Source organism: Melanerpes formicivorus, unplaced genomic scaffold, assembly GCF_026170545.1.
Source record: "Melanerpes formicivorus ecotype bairdi unplaced genomic scaffold, bMelFor1.0.p_v2 SCAF_33, whole genome shotgun sequence".
In the NCBI taxonomy this organism is placed as follows: domain Eukaryota; kingdom Metazoa; phylum Chordata; class Aves; order Piciformes; family Picidae; genus Melanerpes; species Melanerpes formicivorus.
The window spans coordinates 6,853,728-6,866,140 of record NW_027142385.1 but is presented as its reverse complement, the minus strand read 5'-3'; the positions used below and the strand labels follow the sequence as shown (position 1 = coordinate 6,866,140).

Here is a 12,413-nt window from a genome sequence, read left to right as displayed (position 1 = left end):
ATGGGGCTGGGCTGGGAGGACAGGTCCTACCGTGGGGGATGCTGAGGACCATGTGGGAAGAGCTCTCCTGCTTCACAGTGATACTAATGGAGCCTGTGGGAGCTGGGCAGCACCAGCCTCATGCAGGTGCCCTGTCCTCTCACAGGTCAGTACTGCACTGAGGATGTGGATGAGTGCCAGCTGATGCCCAATGCCTGCCAAAATGGAGGAACCTGCCACAACAACCATGGTGGCTACAACTGTGTCTGTGTCAATGGCTGGACGGGCGAGGACTGCAGTGAGAACATTGATGACTGTGCCATGGCTGCCTGCTTCCAAGGGGCCACGTGCCATGACCGGGTGGCCTCCTTCTACTGTGAATGTCCCCACGGCCGCACAGGTGAGCTCTCTTGCCATCTTACCCCCTGCTTGCAGTGCAGGGTGACAGCTCCCCACCTGTCCCCTGGCTCCTAGCTGAGACCTTGGTGTGTGATGACTTGTGTGCCCATCACTTATCTTTTGCTGCCCAGGTTTGCTGTGCCACCTCGATGATGCCTGCATCAGCAACCCCTGCAATGAGGGCTCCAACTGTGACACCAACCCTGTCAATGGCAAAGCCATCTGCACCTGTCCCTCTGGGTACATGGGGCCAGCCTGCAACCAGGACGTGGATGAATGCTCACTGGGTGAGCACTGGGGCTGAGCTTGCATGAGTGGCAAAGGAGCAGCTGGGGAAAGCACCACTTCAACTGGGGGCATGTTCTTTGAACCACACTTATGTCTTGCAGGAGCCAACCCTTGTGAGCATGCAGGGAAATGTATCAACACCCAGGGGTCCTTCCAGTGCCAGTGCTTGCAGGGCTACTCAGGCCCTCGCTGCGAGATCGATGTCAACGAGTGCCTCTCCAACCCCTGCCAGAACGATGCCACCTGTCTGGACCAGATTGGGGAGTTCCAGTGCATCTGCATGCCTGGTGGGTGGCCAGCCCTGCAGACAGCTACCCTGCTAAAGGATTGGGGTAGTGGGAGGGCTCTGGGTGCTCCTGAACTTCAGTTTGCTGTTGGTTTGAACCCACGGGAGCCTGGGGACAGCACTGAGATAAATGAGCTTGGTGAAGATTGCATGGACTCCTGTAGTAGTGTGGGACCCAGAGATGAGAGTTGAGCATCATCAGCCCTCCTCTGGACTCCTCTCTTTCACCTTCTTGGCTTGAGTCAAGCCAAGGGCAGAGAGATTGGGAGTGGGCAACCATGGAGCAGCTTGTCCATCAGATCCCACCACCTGTAGCACAGCTCCTGAGCTGCCTTTGTAAAGATGAGGGGATCAGATGTGCTCTGGTATAAGCTGCCCATCCCATGCATTATGCCAGTCCCAGGCCACGGTGCTGATGGTGCCCTGGGTCTCTCTGTAGGTTATGAAGGAATTTACTGTGAGATCAACACGGATGAGTGTGCCAGCAGCCCCTGCCTGCACAATGGCAACTGCCTTGACAAGATCAACGAGTTCCACTGCGAGTGTCCCACTGGTACGTGGCGTCCATCCCACCGCATCATGGTGCATACAAAGCCATAGTGGATCCCAGCTTCAGTCAAGAAGGAGCTGAAATGAGCTCACTAAAGTTTAGAGCCAGAGAACTGAGCACCTCTCAGTGCTTTGGGTAGGAGGTTCCCCAATGCAATGCTGGGCTGAGCCCTGCACAGGCAATGCTGCTCGGGGTCCGGCCCATGGGAGAGGGGAAGGAGGATTAAACCCCACAGCTTTGCACTTGAAAAGGCCTCTCTTTGGGAAGGAGGGCTGGGGGCCGGGGGGGGCTGCACCAGCGGCTTTGAATACGGTGTCAAAGTCACGGGGTGGAGCGGAGAATGGGGAGACGGTTAATCTGTGAAAGGAGGTTTTGAAGTTCAGAGACTTTGCTCCTCTAGAGATGTAAATAAGATGCTCTCAATGGCAGGTCGCAGCCCCACATTCAGGGCCCCCAGCAGCCATCCCCATGGAAACCCAGCGCCCCGGCCGGGACGTGGGGGGCCCGGCGGGAGCTGCCCAAGTGGCAGGGGGAGGCTGGTGGGTCCGGCCGGGATGCGGGGACGTGACTTCTCCCTGTGTTCCAGGCTTCAACGGGCACCTGTGCCAGTTCGACATCGACGAGTGTGCCAGCACCCCCTGCAAGAATGGTGCCAAGTGCGTGGATGGCCCCAACACCTACAGCTGCGAGTGCACCGAAGGTGAGGGCGCTAGGGATTTTGGGAGCCCTGCCCGGCTACCTTTTGCCTTGTGCTCTGCCGTGGAGCCACAAAGTTGCTGGATTACTACTAAGTGCCCACCTGCCGTGGAGGCTGTCCTCGAACCCCCGTCAGTGTGGTTAGTCCCTGCTGCAGTGACTCCCGTAGGGCAGTACTGTGCAGAGGTATCGGTGGAGCGAGTCGCGCCCGACTGCTCGCCGGCTTCGGAGCCAGCAACTCGTTAGCTTCGGAGCCCAGCGCTCGTTAGGTGTGGCCCCGCAGCAGCCGTCCCGCCGTGCTCCCGCCTCGGCGGCGGGCGGCAGCGATGGGGGACGGCAGGAAGGAAGGAATAAAGCTGCCTCTATGGGGCCGCAAGGTGCAGGGCTGCGGGGGGCTCGCCGAGCGAAACCCAAGGAGCGGTTGCACAAAATGATGACTTGAGCCCCGATGGCAAACAGTGGCTCTTTTGTGGAGCAGCTCCCGCCAGAAATCTTCCAGCTCAATGGCCTCTAATTAGTGTCTTGCTAATGCCAAGCCCCGATGAAAAGCTGCTATGTGGGCTTGGCGGGGTCTAGTCAAAGCTGTACTTTGTCCTCGCTTCTCCACCCCCAAACTCGGTGGGGAGGGAGCGGGCCAGGAGAATAGGATCTGCCGAGGGGGGGTTATTATTCGGGGGTGCCTGTGGGCCACCCCCTCCACCCAACCCCCCCACACACTCCAGGACAAGCTGCGGGCGAGCGCGGGGCCCCGCTCCTGAGCTGAGGCAGCTTAATGCAGGTCATTGTGTGCCCCGGGACAAAGCCTGTGAGCTGGGGTCTGACCGGCCCCACCGCTGGCATACCAGGGTGCTCCCCTGCCTGCACCCCACTCCTGGCAGTCTCTTGGCTTGCAGCGGGGCAGGTGAAGCCACCCTGATGTACTGCCTCACACCTGGCCAAGGTGGGGTTCCCCATCCTGACCTCACATCCACAATCCTTGACCCTGTATCCTCCATACTCACTCCATGTTCCATCCTGACCCTGAATCCTGATTCCACATCTCACATCCTCACCCCATATCCCCAGTCCTGATTCCATGTTCCCAATCCTGACCCTGTGCCCCTCTTTCTGGTGGCAGGTTTCACAGGTGCTCACTGTGAGATTGACATTGATGAGTGTGACCCTGACCCATGCCACTATGGGACCTGCAAGGACAGCATCGCCTCCTTCACCTGCCTCTGCCAGCCTGGCTACACAGGCCACCGCTGTGACATTAACATCAACGAGTGCCAGAGCCAGCCCTGCAAAAATGGGGGCACCTGCCAGGACAGGAACAATGCCTACAACTGCCTCTGCCTCAAAGGGACCACAGGTGAGCAGGAGGGAGCTCCCAAGGGCTCCATGCAGGTTGGCCATGCCATGTGGCACCCTGGTCCCATCCATGGGTGGGTTGGCCCTGGGCTCCCACCAGCAGCCTCCTCGGTGCCAGGGCTGTCCTGGGGCATCCTTGGTGCAAGCGAGTTCTCCTGGTTTGGTGCCTGGCTCTGGCAGGAGCTGCACCCCAGCTGGGAGTCCTGGAGCTGCTTCTGGCGGAGGTGTTTTGTTGTGGAGCAGAGGCAGTGATCAGTGCTGTCAGGCTTCGTTTTGCCTTGTCAGCAAGGCTGGGGACCCCCTAATGGCACCAATCTCCTCCTCAGGGCCCAACTGTGAGATCAACCTGGATGACTGTGCCAGCAGCCCCTGTGACTATGGCAAGTGCATCGACAAGATCAATGGCTATGAGTGCACCTGCGAGCCAGGCTACACAGGTGAGAGCAGGGCACGGTGGCCACCTTCACATCCTGGGGACCTGGTCCAGATCCAGCCTTGCTCCGAGTAGCCCTGGGATGTCCCCTGTGCCTGCAGCCGTGCAGGGATGGTGCCTCATGCAGCCAGGGTGAGGGAAGGTCCTGCCATCCCACTTGCCAGAGGTTCTGCACCCTCCACTGCTCCTGCTTGTTCAGGAGGGTGACCTCGGCTCAGGGCGAAATCAAAGGGGTGTCTGGTACCACGAATTCAACTCCTGCTGTGCCCACTCCCATGGGTATCAGGTTGCTTGCCTTGTCCAACTGGTTTGTTTGATGGCTGCTGGAAATGGCGGAAGGCTTTGATGGGAGCAGTCCCCGCCTCTCCCCGCTCCCGCGGCCCCTTGTCCTCCTGCCCGCCGGGAGCCGCAAGAAAGCCTGGCTTTGTCGGCTGCAGCAGGTAGGGTTACAGGCTGAAATCAGCTCCCTGTCTTATTCCCTCCTGGACCAAACGAGCCCAAGGCACAGCCTCTTCCCAGTCACCTTTAACTGAGCCAGGCAGGCACTGCAGGGGTGTGACGCCTCCCTGCCCGGGGAGCAGCCCTCTCCGACACGGCTGGCACATGTGTTCCCAGAGATTAGAGCCTCCAGAAGCCATTTTCTGGGGGGCTGGAGGGGGACCTGCCCAGTGGGTACCCACCATGCTGTGCAGCCTATGGGGTAACGTTTCCTCACCCCCCGCTTCCCCAGGGCGCATGTGCAACATCAACATTGACGAGTGTGCCAGCAACCCCTGCCACAATGGGGGCACCTGCAAGGATGGCATCAACGGCTTCACCTGCCTCTGCCCTGAAGGCTTCCATGACCCCAAGTGCCTGTCTGAAGTGAACGAGTGCAACAGCAACCCCTGCATCCATGGGAAATGCCACGACGGGCTGAATGGGTAGGCTGGAGGGTGTGGGGGCTGCTGGAACCAAAGGGGGATCCCACAAAGCTGGAGGCGGGCTGAGGAGACGTTCCCCCAATTCCAGTGCTCATCCATGCTCTGTGCCAAGTGCTGGGGGAAGGTTTCCCTGCAGGGGCACAAATTAGGAGTTGGGTTTTGCTGGGTAAACGGCGACTGGTGTAGCCAACAGCGCCAAGCTGGGCCAGATCCTGTGCTTCATGCCCCAATTTTTCCCCAAAGCTACAGGTGTGACTGTGACCCAGGCTGGAGTGGGACAAACTGTGACATTAACAACAATGAGTGTGAATCCAATCCCTGCATGAATGGTGGCACCTGCAAGGATATGACCAGTGGCTACATCTGCACCTGCAGGGAAGGCTTCAGCGGTAAGGATGCAGCCACTGTTGTGGGGCCTTGCTGGGAGCTCTGGGTGGGCTGACTTTGGGTGCCTGTAGCTGGAGCGGAGAGTGGGAGGCTCTTCCAGGGTAATGGGTGGGACATTGTTATTGTCACCACATCTCCACCATGGTCTCAGCTCCCTCCCACCAGCACAGCTCCATCACAGCCTCTTTTTTATCTGTTTATCTAGGACCCAACTGCCAGACCAACATCAATGAGTGTGCTTCCAACCCCTGCCTGAACCAGGGCACCTGCATCGATGATGTTGCTGGCTACACCTGCAACTGCCTCCTGCCCTACACAGGTAAGGAGAGCGCTCCAGGTCCTTGCCAGGGCTGTGTGGAGCTGCTGCTTCACCTGTGACACCAAATGGGTCCCTCTGAGTGCACAAGGCAGCACCAAGCACAGAGGCTTCCCTCGCCCTGCCATGGGACTAGTCATGGCCATGGCTCCGCCTCCCTGTGCCATGGTGCAGCTGGAGGAAATGTAGAGGAGCTTTGGGAAAGTAGCCAGAGCTTCTTCCCTCCTCCTCCTCCTCTTGAAAGGCACCAAGGCGGTGACTTGGCCACAGCTTGCACCCGTGGCAGCAGCACTGGGCAGCCACCCCTCACTCACACCCCACCACCCTGGGGGGTCAGCGCTGGTGGTGGCCCTGCTCTCCTGCCATGATGCTTGTGCTGGAAAACGCAAGCCTAGGCCGAGGGGCTGGAGGATTCTGCTGAGCCAATTCCTGTTTGCTGGCCTCCAGCTTCCGCTCGCACAGAGCAGCAGTCGGTGCACAATTGCAGGAAGCCATGAGCCGTTTCCTTCCCTAGGCAGTGGCCATAGAAACCCCTGGAGGGGGACAGGGAATGGGGCAGGCAGGGAGGGGGAGGCTCTGGAAAATAGCAAAGGCCAGTTGGAGAGATACTGGCTGACAGGGAAGATAAGAGTTCGGAGGGAATGTGTCCCTTGGCTGGATGTAAACAGGAAAAGCAGCTGAGAGGGACAGGGGGGAGTGTAAGGGGGGAAGGACACCCCGAACAGCACTTCCCTGCCAAAGGAAGTGTGCAGAGCTTTAATGCAGCCCAGGTTGCCAGAGCCTAAAGGATTTGTGGGGAGCCTGGGGTCACAGAAGACCAGCAACAGAGGAGACAGCCCCAGCTGGGCTGCCCTGGGGTGGTAGAAAAGATCAGAGCCTGCCCCAGGGCCGGGGACAGGAGTAGTGGGGTCTTGGGTGACCTGTTGTTTTGGAGAGAGTGTCAGTGGGTGCTTGTGTCTGTGCAGGAGCCACCTGTGAGGACGTGCTGGCCCCGTGTGCTGGTGGCCCCTGCAAGAACGGTGGCGAGTGCCGGGAGTCAGAAGACTATGAGAGCTTCTCCTGCAGTTGCCCCCCTGGCTGGCAAGGTAGGGGCATGGCCCATCTCGGGGTTCAGCACACCCTGCTCTCCTTGGCTGCTTGGGGAGTGGAAGATAGAGGGGAGGGAGTGTGGCCAGGGAGCAGTGGGCAGGTGTCTGCCCATCTGCTCTGCCAGACAGGAGCAGCCCTGCATGATGCCCAACTGCAGGGAGGGTCCTGCCCCATGGCTCAGCCGGGGGGAGGGGACACTGCTGTCACCTGCACCCCTGGGCAAGGGCAGTTTGCTGCGAGGGCTCCTGCCCTGGTGCAAGCAGCGCGCATGACATCATGGTCATCCCCAGGGCTCTCCCCAGCACCTCCAGCTCACGTGGTCTCTGTCCCCCAGGTCAGACCTGCGAGATCGACATCAACGAGTGTGTGAAGAGTCCCTGCCGCAACGGAGCCACCTGCCAGAACACCAACGGCAGCTACCGCTGCGCCTGCCGCGCCGGCTTCAGCGGCCGCAACTGCGACACCGACATCGACGACTGCAAGCCCAGTAAGAGCAGGGGCTGCTCTGCACACCTGGTCCCAAGCTCTTGGCTTCTCTTGCCAGTCCTGGGGCTGGGATCCTTCTCCTCATGGGCAGGCCTTGGCTTCTGCTTCAGTTTGGGCCATGCTGCAAGCCCTGCTTGGGCTTTTGGGCCACCTCAAGCATGTCCCAGTTGAGCTGCATCAGTCCAAGGTCAGGTGGGAGCTGGCAGGAAGGAGCTGGAGGGGGAGAGTGATGTGCAGGCAGTGAGCAAGTGTGTCCCATATGCCCCACCTTGTTCCCAGTCACTTGGGGTTGGGCTGGCCTCTGCCTGGTCTGTGGGCTCTGTCACATCCCTCTGTGCGGCCAGGGGACACATGGGAACAGTTCTGTGGGGCAGCTCCCAGGCAGGGCTGCAGCACCAGGACTGGCCCCATTGCATTTTCACACACACACCCCCCATGGCTAGACTTCATGATGTTAAAGGTCTTTTCCAACCAAAATGATTCTATGATTACATTCTATGTCCGTCCTCTCCAGATCCATGCCACAATGGTGGGTCCTGCTCTGATGGCATTGGCACATTCTTCTGTGAGTGCCTGGCTGGTTTCCGTGGGCCCAAGTGTGAGGAGGACATCAATGAGTGTGCCAGCAACCCCTGCAAGAATGGTGCCAACTGCACCGACTGCGTCAATAGCTACACCTGCACTTGTCCCTCTGGCTTCAGTGGCATCCACTGCGAGAACAACACACCTGACTGCACGGAGAGGTACAGCCTGGCACAGCCTTTGTTGGGCTGGAGCAAGGGGATGAGGTCCCTGTGCTGCTCCATAGCCCTAGGCTGGTTTGGGGTGGGGGCTTTGGTGTGGAGTATGACCAGCGGTGACTCACTGGGATGTGATGCTTGTGTTCCCAGCTCCTGCTTCAACGGTGGGACCTGTGTGGATGGCATCAACACCTTCACCTGCATCTGTCCAACTGGCTTCACAGGCAGCTACTGTGAGCATGACATTAATGAGTGTGACTCCAAGCCATGCCTGAATGGAGGCACGTGTCAGGACAGCTACGGGACATACAAGTGCACTTGTCCCCAAGGATACACCGGGCTCAACTGCCAGGTAGAGCAGCCTTGGGCTGTCAGCCACTGACCCCACTGTCCATCTGTGTGTGCTGTCTGTGTGGATTTGGGGGGGATCACTGCAGCCTCCAGTCCTGCAGAAGCCCTGCTGGGTCCTGACCCCCATCTCTTGCTCTGCTCCCTGCAGAACCTGGTGCGCTGGTGTGACTCCTCTCCCTGCAAAAACGGAGGCAAGTGCTGGCAGACCAACAACCTGTACCGCTGCGAGTGCAACAGCGGCTGGACAGGGCTCTACTGCGACGTCCCCAGCGTCTCCTGCGAGGTGGCTGCCAAGCAGCAAGGTCAGTCCCTGCTGTGTGTAAGGCCTCACAGGGCCGGGGGGGGCTCTCAATGGCTCTGTGGAGGGATATGCTCTTGTGGGGTGGTCTTTGGCACAACCAGAGTGACTTCAAGGATTGCTGTAATGTGTGCCCTCTGAGGCTGTGGTCCTCAGTGGGATGTGTGATGGCAAGGATGTCATTCAGGTCCCCATATCTCTCTCTGCTCTCCCTCACAGGCATTGATGTAGCACATCTCTGCAGAAATTCAGGGCTCTGTGTAGACACTGGCAACACTCACTTCTGCCGCTGCCAGGCCGGCTACACCGGCAGCTACTGTGAGGAGCAGGTGGATGAATGTTCCCCCAACCCCTGCCAGAATGGAGCCACCTGCACAGACTACCTTGGAGGCTACTCCTGCGAGGTGAGTGCTGAGGGGGCAGACATGCATATCACCAGTTTCTGCCTTTCTGATGCACATGGAGATGCCCCAGCTTCAGACTGGCTCGGTGCCCCTTTACTGACCTTAAGCTCTGCAGCCATGTGAGAATTGAGTGAACCTCCCTAATAGTTCCCTTCTTCTCTCCTTGCAGTGTGTGGCTGGTTATCATGGAGTTAACTGCTCAGAGGAGATCAATGAGTGCTTGTCCCACCCATGTCAAAATGGAGGAACCTGCATCGATCTCATCAATACCTACAAATGCTCCTGCCCCAGAGGAACTCAAGGTAAATTAATTCCCCAGGCTGGGGCATTAGTGGGCTGAGCACCGATATCCTCAGATATCTGCTCATTAGCTGCTCGGGCTAGCAGGAGCAAATGCAGGGGTAGAGGGGTTGTGCTTGCTCATGAGCTTAGTCATCAAGGCCAGGCAAGCCTGGCCATGAGTTGCGTGGTGCTGCATGCCCCCTGCCAGAGCAGCAGCTCAGGCTGCCATTGAGCTGGGCAGGCTCAGCCCCTTCGCAGGGAGGGCTCACACAGGGGACCACCAAGCCCCCCGATACTGTTTGATGAGCTGTGTGGGTTGTTCCCCCATTTCTCTAGGGGTGCACTGTGAGATCAATGTGGATGACTGCAGCCCTTTCTTTGATCCCGTCACCCTGGGGCCCAAGTGCTTTAACAATGGCAAGTGCACGGATCGGGTAGGTGGCTACAGCTGCATCTGCCCCCCTGGCTTTGTAGGGGAGCGCTGCGAGGGAGATGTCAACGAGTGCCTGTCCAACCCCTGCGACGCCCGCGGCACCCAGAACTGCGTGCAGCGGGTCAACGACTACCGATGCGAGTGCCGGCCTGGCTATGCGGGTGAGCACCGCATCCCCCTCGCCCCCAGCGCTCAGCCCCCCAGCCCCCACCAGCACCTCGCACGCCGCCTTCTGCCCCTCGCGCCCTCCTCTCCCTCACGCCCTCCTCTCCCCCGGCAGGCCGGCGCTGTGACACCGTGGTGGACGGCTGCAAAGGCAAACCCTGCCGGAACGGGGGGACCTGCGCCGTTGCCAGCAACACTGGCCGTGGCTTCATCTGCAAATGCCCCCCGGTAGGTACCAGCTCTCAGCACAGGGTGTTGCATGGGACCTGCATGTCAGCCCCTTGCAGAGAAAGACACTCAAGGGGACAGTTGAGCCCCCGAGGCTGCTCCAGCTGGGATAGCCAAGGGTAAGCGTGGAGGGGAAGATGCTTTGCTGTGGGTGCTCAGTGGATGGAGATACATCTGTACAGGCAGACTCTCCTCACTTGCAAGCTATTTAGACTGGAGAAGAGAAGACTGAGAGGGGATCTTCTCAATGCTCATCAATGTTTAAAAGGCAGGGGACAAGAAGCTGGGGCCAGACTCTTTTCAGTGGTGACCAGTGATATTACAGTCATAGAAAAGTATTTGAATGGTTTGGGTTGGAAGGGTCCTTAAAGATCATCTAGTTCCAACCCCTCAGCCATGAGCAGGGACATCTCCTGATAGACCAGGTTGGACAAAGCCCCACTTCATCTTATAGGACAAGGGGCAACAGGCACAAACTGGAACACAGGAAGTTCCATCTGAAGATGAGAAAAGAACTTTTCCTGTGAGGGTGCTGTGGCCCTGGAGTAGGCTGCCCAGAGAGGTCTCCTGTGGAGATATTCCAAACCCACTTGGACATTGCAATCCTGGGCAACCTGCTTTAGCAGGAAGGTTGGTCTAGGTGATCAGAAGTCCCTTCCAAACTTCACCATGCTGGGGGGCTGTGATTCTGCAAGACTGGGTTAGGATCAGGGAGAAGGAGATGGCTCTGCTCTGTGTTGGATGCAGTGCTCTGCAGGACAGACTTGCCTAGCTGATCATTATTTGCACCACATAAAGGTGGAGCAAGTAGCTGTGGAGAAGAGCTGCCTTCATTTTGAGAGGGACACTCTGTGAGGGTTTACATCTAGGTTGTTCTTGCCCATCACTGGTTTCAGAGGACACACCAGGGCCATGGTGAGCTTCCAGAACGCCTACATGTGTTAGGCTGCTTGTAGCAAAGTGTCACTGGTCCTGACTCCCTCCTTGCTGTCACCTCCCCAGGGATTCGTGGGTGCCACTTGCGAGAACGACTCCCGCACCTGTGGGAACCTGCACTGCCTGAACGGTGGCACCTGCATCTCCATCCACAAGAGCTCCAAGTGCATGTGCACGCCGGCCTTCACGGGTCCTGAGTGCCAGTACCCAGCCAGCAGCCCCTGCACCTCCAACCCCTGCTACAACGGGGGCACCTGCGAGTTCTTCAGTGATGCCTCTCCCTACTACCGCTGCAACTGCCCTGCCAACTTCAATGGCCTCAACTGCCACATCCTTGACTTTGATTTCCAAGGTGGGATTGGGCAGGACATCATCCCACCCAAAATTGAGGAGAAGTGTGAGATCGCTGTGTGCGCGGGGTACGCCGGCAACAAGATCTGCGATGGGAAGTGCAACAACCACGCCTGCGGCTGGGACGGGGGCGACTGCTCCCTCAACTTCAACGACCCCTGGAAGAACTGCTCCCAGTCCCTGCAGTGCTGGAAGTACTTCAACGATGGCAAGTGTGACTCCCAGTGCAACAACGCTGGCTGCCTCTATGATGGCTTTGACTGCCAGAAGTACGAAGGGCAGTGCAAGTAAGTGACTTGCTCGGTGACCTTCTTGTTTTAAAGTGAGGACCTTGGGTGTAAACTTGAACGTAGGAAGTTTCATCTAAACATGAGAAGGGGTGGTAGAGCACTAAAAAAGGCAGCCCAGAGAGGTGGTGGAGTCTCCATCTCTGGAGACTTTCAAGGCCTGCCTGAATGTGTTCCTGTGCGGTCTACTTCATGTGATCCTGCTCTGGCAGAGGGGTTGGACCTAATGATCTTCAGAGATCCCTTCCAACCCCTACCCCTATGTGATTCTGTGACCTCTGTGCTGGTCATCTAGGAGCACATTCTGGTTTCATCTCATGAAGCTCCTAAGTACAGACCTGTTGTTCACTCCCTATGTTCTGTTCTGCTGCCTGTGGGGCTGCTATTCAAGCATCCACACTTCCCCGTGGTCTTACTGGGTTTACACACGCTTGGAAGCTCTCTGGGTCTTACTCATTGTAGATGGCTTCCCTGTATCACACCATAGAAGTGAATTCTCCAACTTAGAGTAGTAACACAGTGAGTTTCAGTGGAGGGGAGACCCCAGCTGGAAGAGCAGCCAGAAAACATCATAGTGATGTTAACATCCAGGCATTTACCAAACATTGTCTTTGGCAACAGCAGGAACTTAATCCCAGATTCCTGGAGAAACTCTGGTCTGAGTAATTGTTCTGTGTCCCTGTGTCTGAGTCACAGTAATTTTGTCCCATTTTCTGGCATCTAAATTGCAACAGCTGCTTTCACCCCCATTGCTGA

At 57.9% G+C, this 12,413-nt stretch overlaps 1 protein-coding gene across 2 annotated transcripts in view; it reads left to right on the top strand.

Moving 5' to 3' along the window:
• NOTCH1 (notch receptor 1) overlaps positions 1 to 12,413 on the top strand; it is a 49,504-nt gene that overhangs the window by 26,929 nt on the left and 10,162 nt on the right. The window contains exons 6-25 of one of the 2 annotated variants that reach the window (XM_068155897.1): positions 146 to 379; positions 510 to 665; positions 768 to 953; positions 1,392 to 1,505; positions 2,089 to 2,202; positions 3,316 to 3,549; positions 3,875 to 3,985; positions 4,712 to 4,904; positions 5,148 to 5,293; positions 5,497 to 5,610; positions 6,573 to 6,692; positions 7,031 to 7,183; positions 7,697 to 7,925; positions 8,073 to 8,274; positions 8,422 to 8,575; positions 8,791 to 8,975; positions 9,145 to 9,277; positions 9,732 to 9,851; positions 9,971 to 10,083; positions 11,086 to 11,657. In XM_068155897.1, the coding sequence (XP_068011998.1) occupies positions 146 to 379; positions 510 to 665; positions 768 to 953; positions 1,392 to 1,505; positions 2,089 to 2,202; positions 3,316 to 3,549; positions 3,875 to 3,985; positions 4,712 to 4,904; positions 5,148 to 5,293; positions 5,497 to 5,610; positions 6,573 to 6,692; positions 7,031 to 7,183; positions 7,697 to 7,925; positions 8,073 to 8,274; positions 8,422 to 8,575; positions 8,791 to 8,975; positions 9,145 to 9,277; positions 9,732 to 9,851; positions 9,971 to 10,083; positions 11,086 to 11,657 (3,583 nt within the window). Of the gene's footprint in view, positions 1 to 145; positions 380 to 509; positions 666 to 767; positions 954 to 1,391; positions 1,506 to 2,088; positions 2,203 to 3,315; positions 3,550 to 3,874; positions 3,986 to 4,711; positions 4,905 to 5,147; positions 5,294 to 5,496; positions 5,611 to 6,572; positions 6,693 to 7,030; positions 7,184 to 7,696; positions 7,926 to 8,072; positions 8,275 to 8,421; positions 8,576 to 8,790; positions 8,976 to 9,144; positions 9,278 to 9,593; positions 9,852 to 9,970; positions 10,084 to 11,085; positions 11,658 to 12,413 lie in introns of both variants that reach the window. The other variant, XM_068155896.1, reaches the window with a different exon arrangement.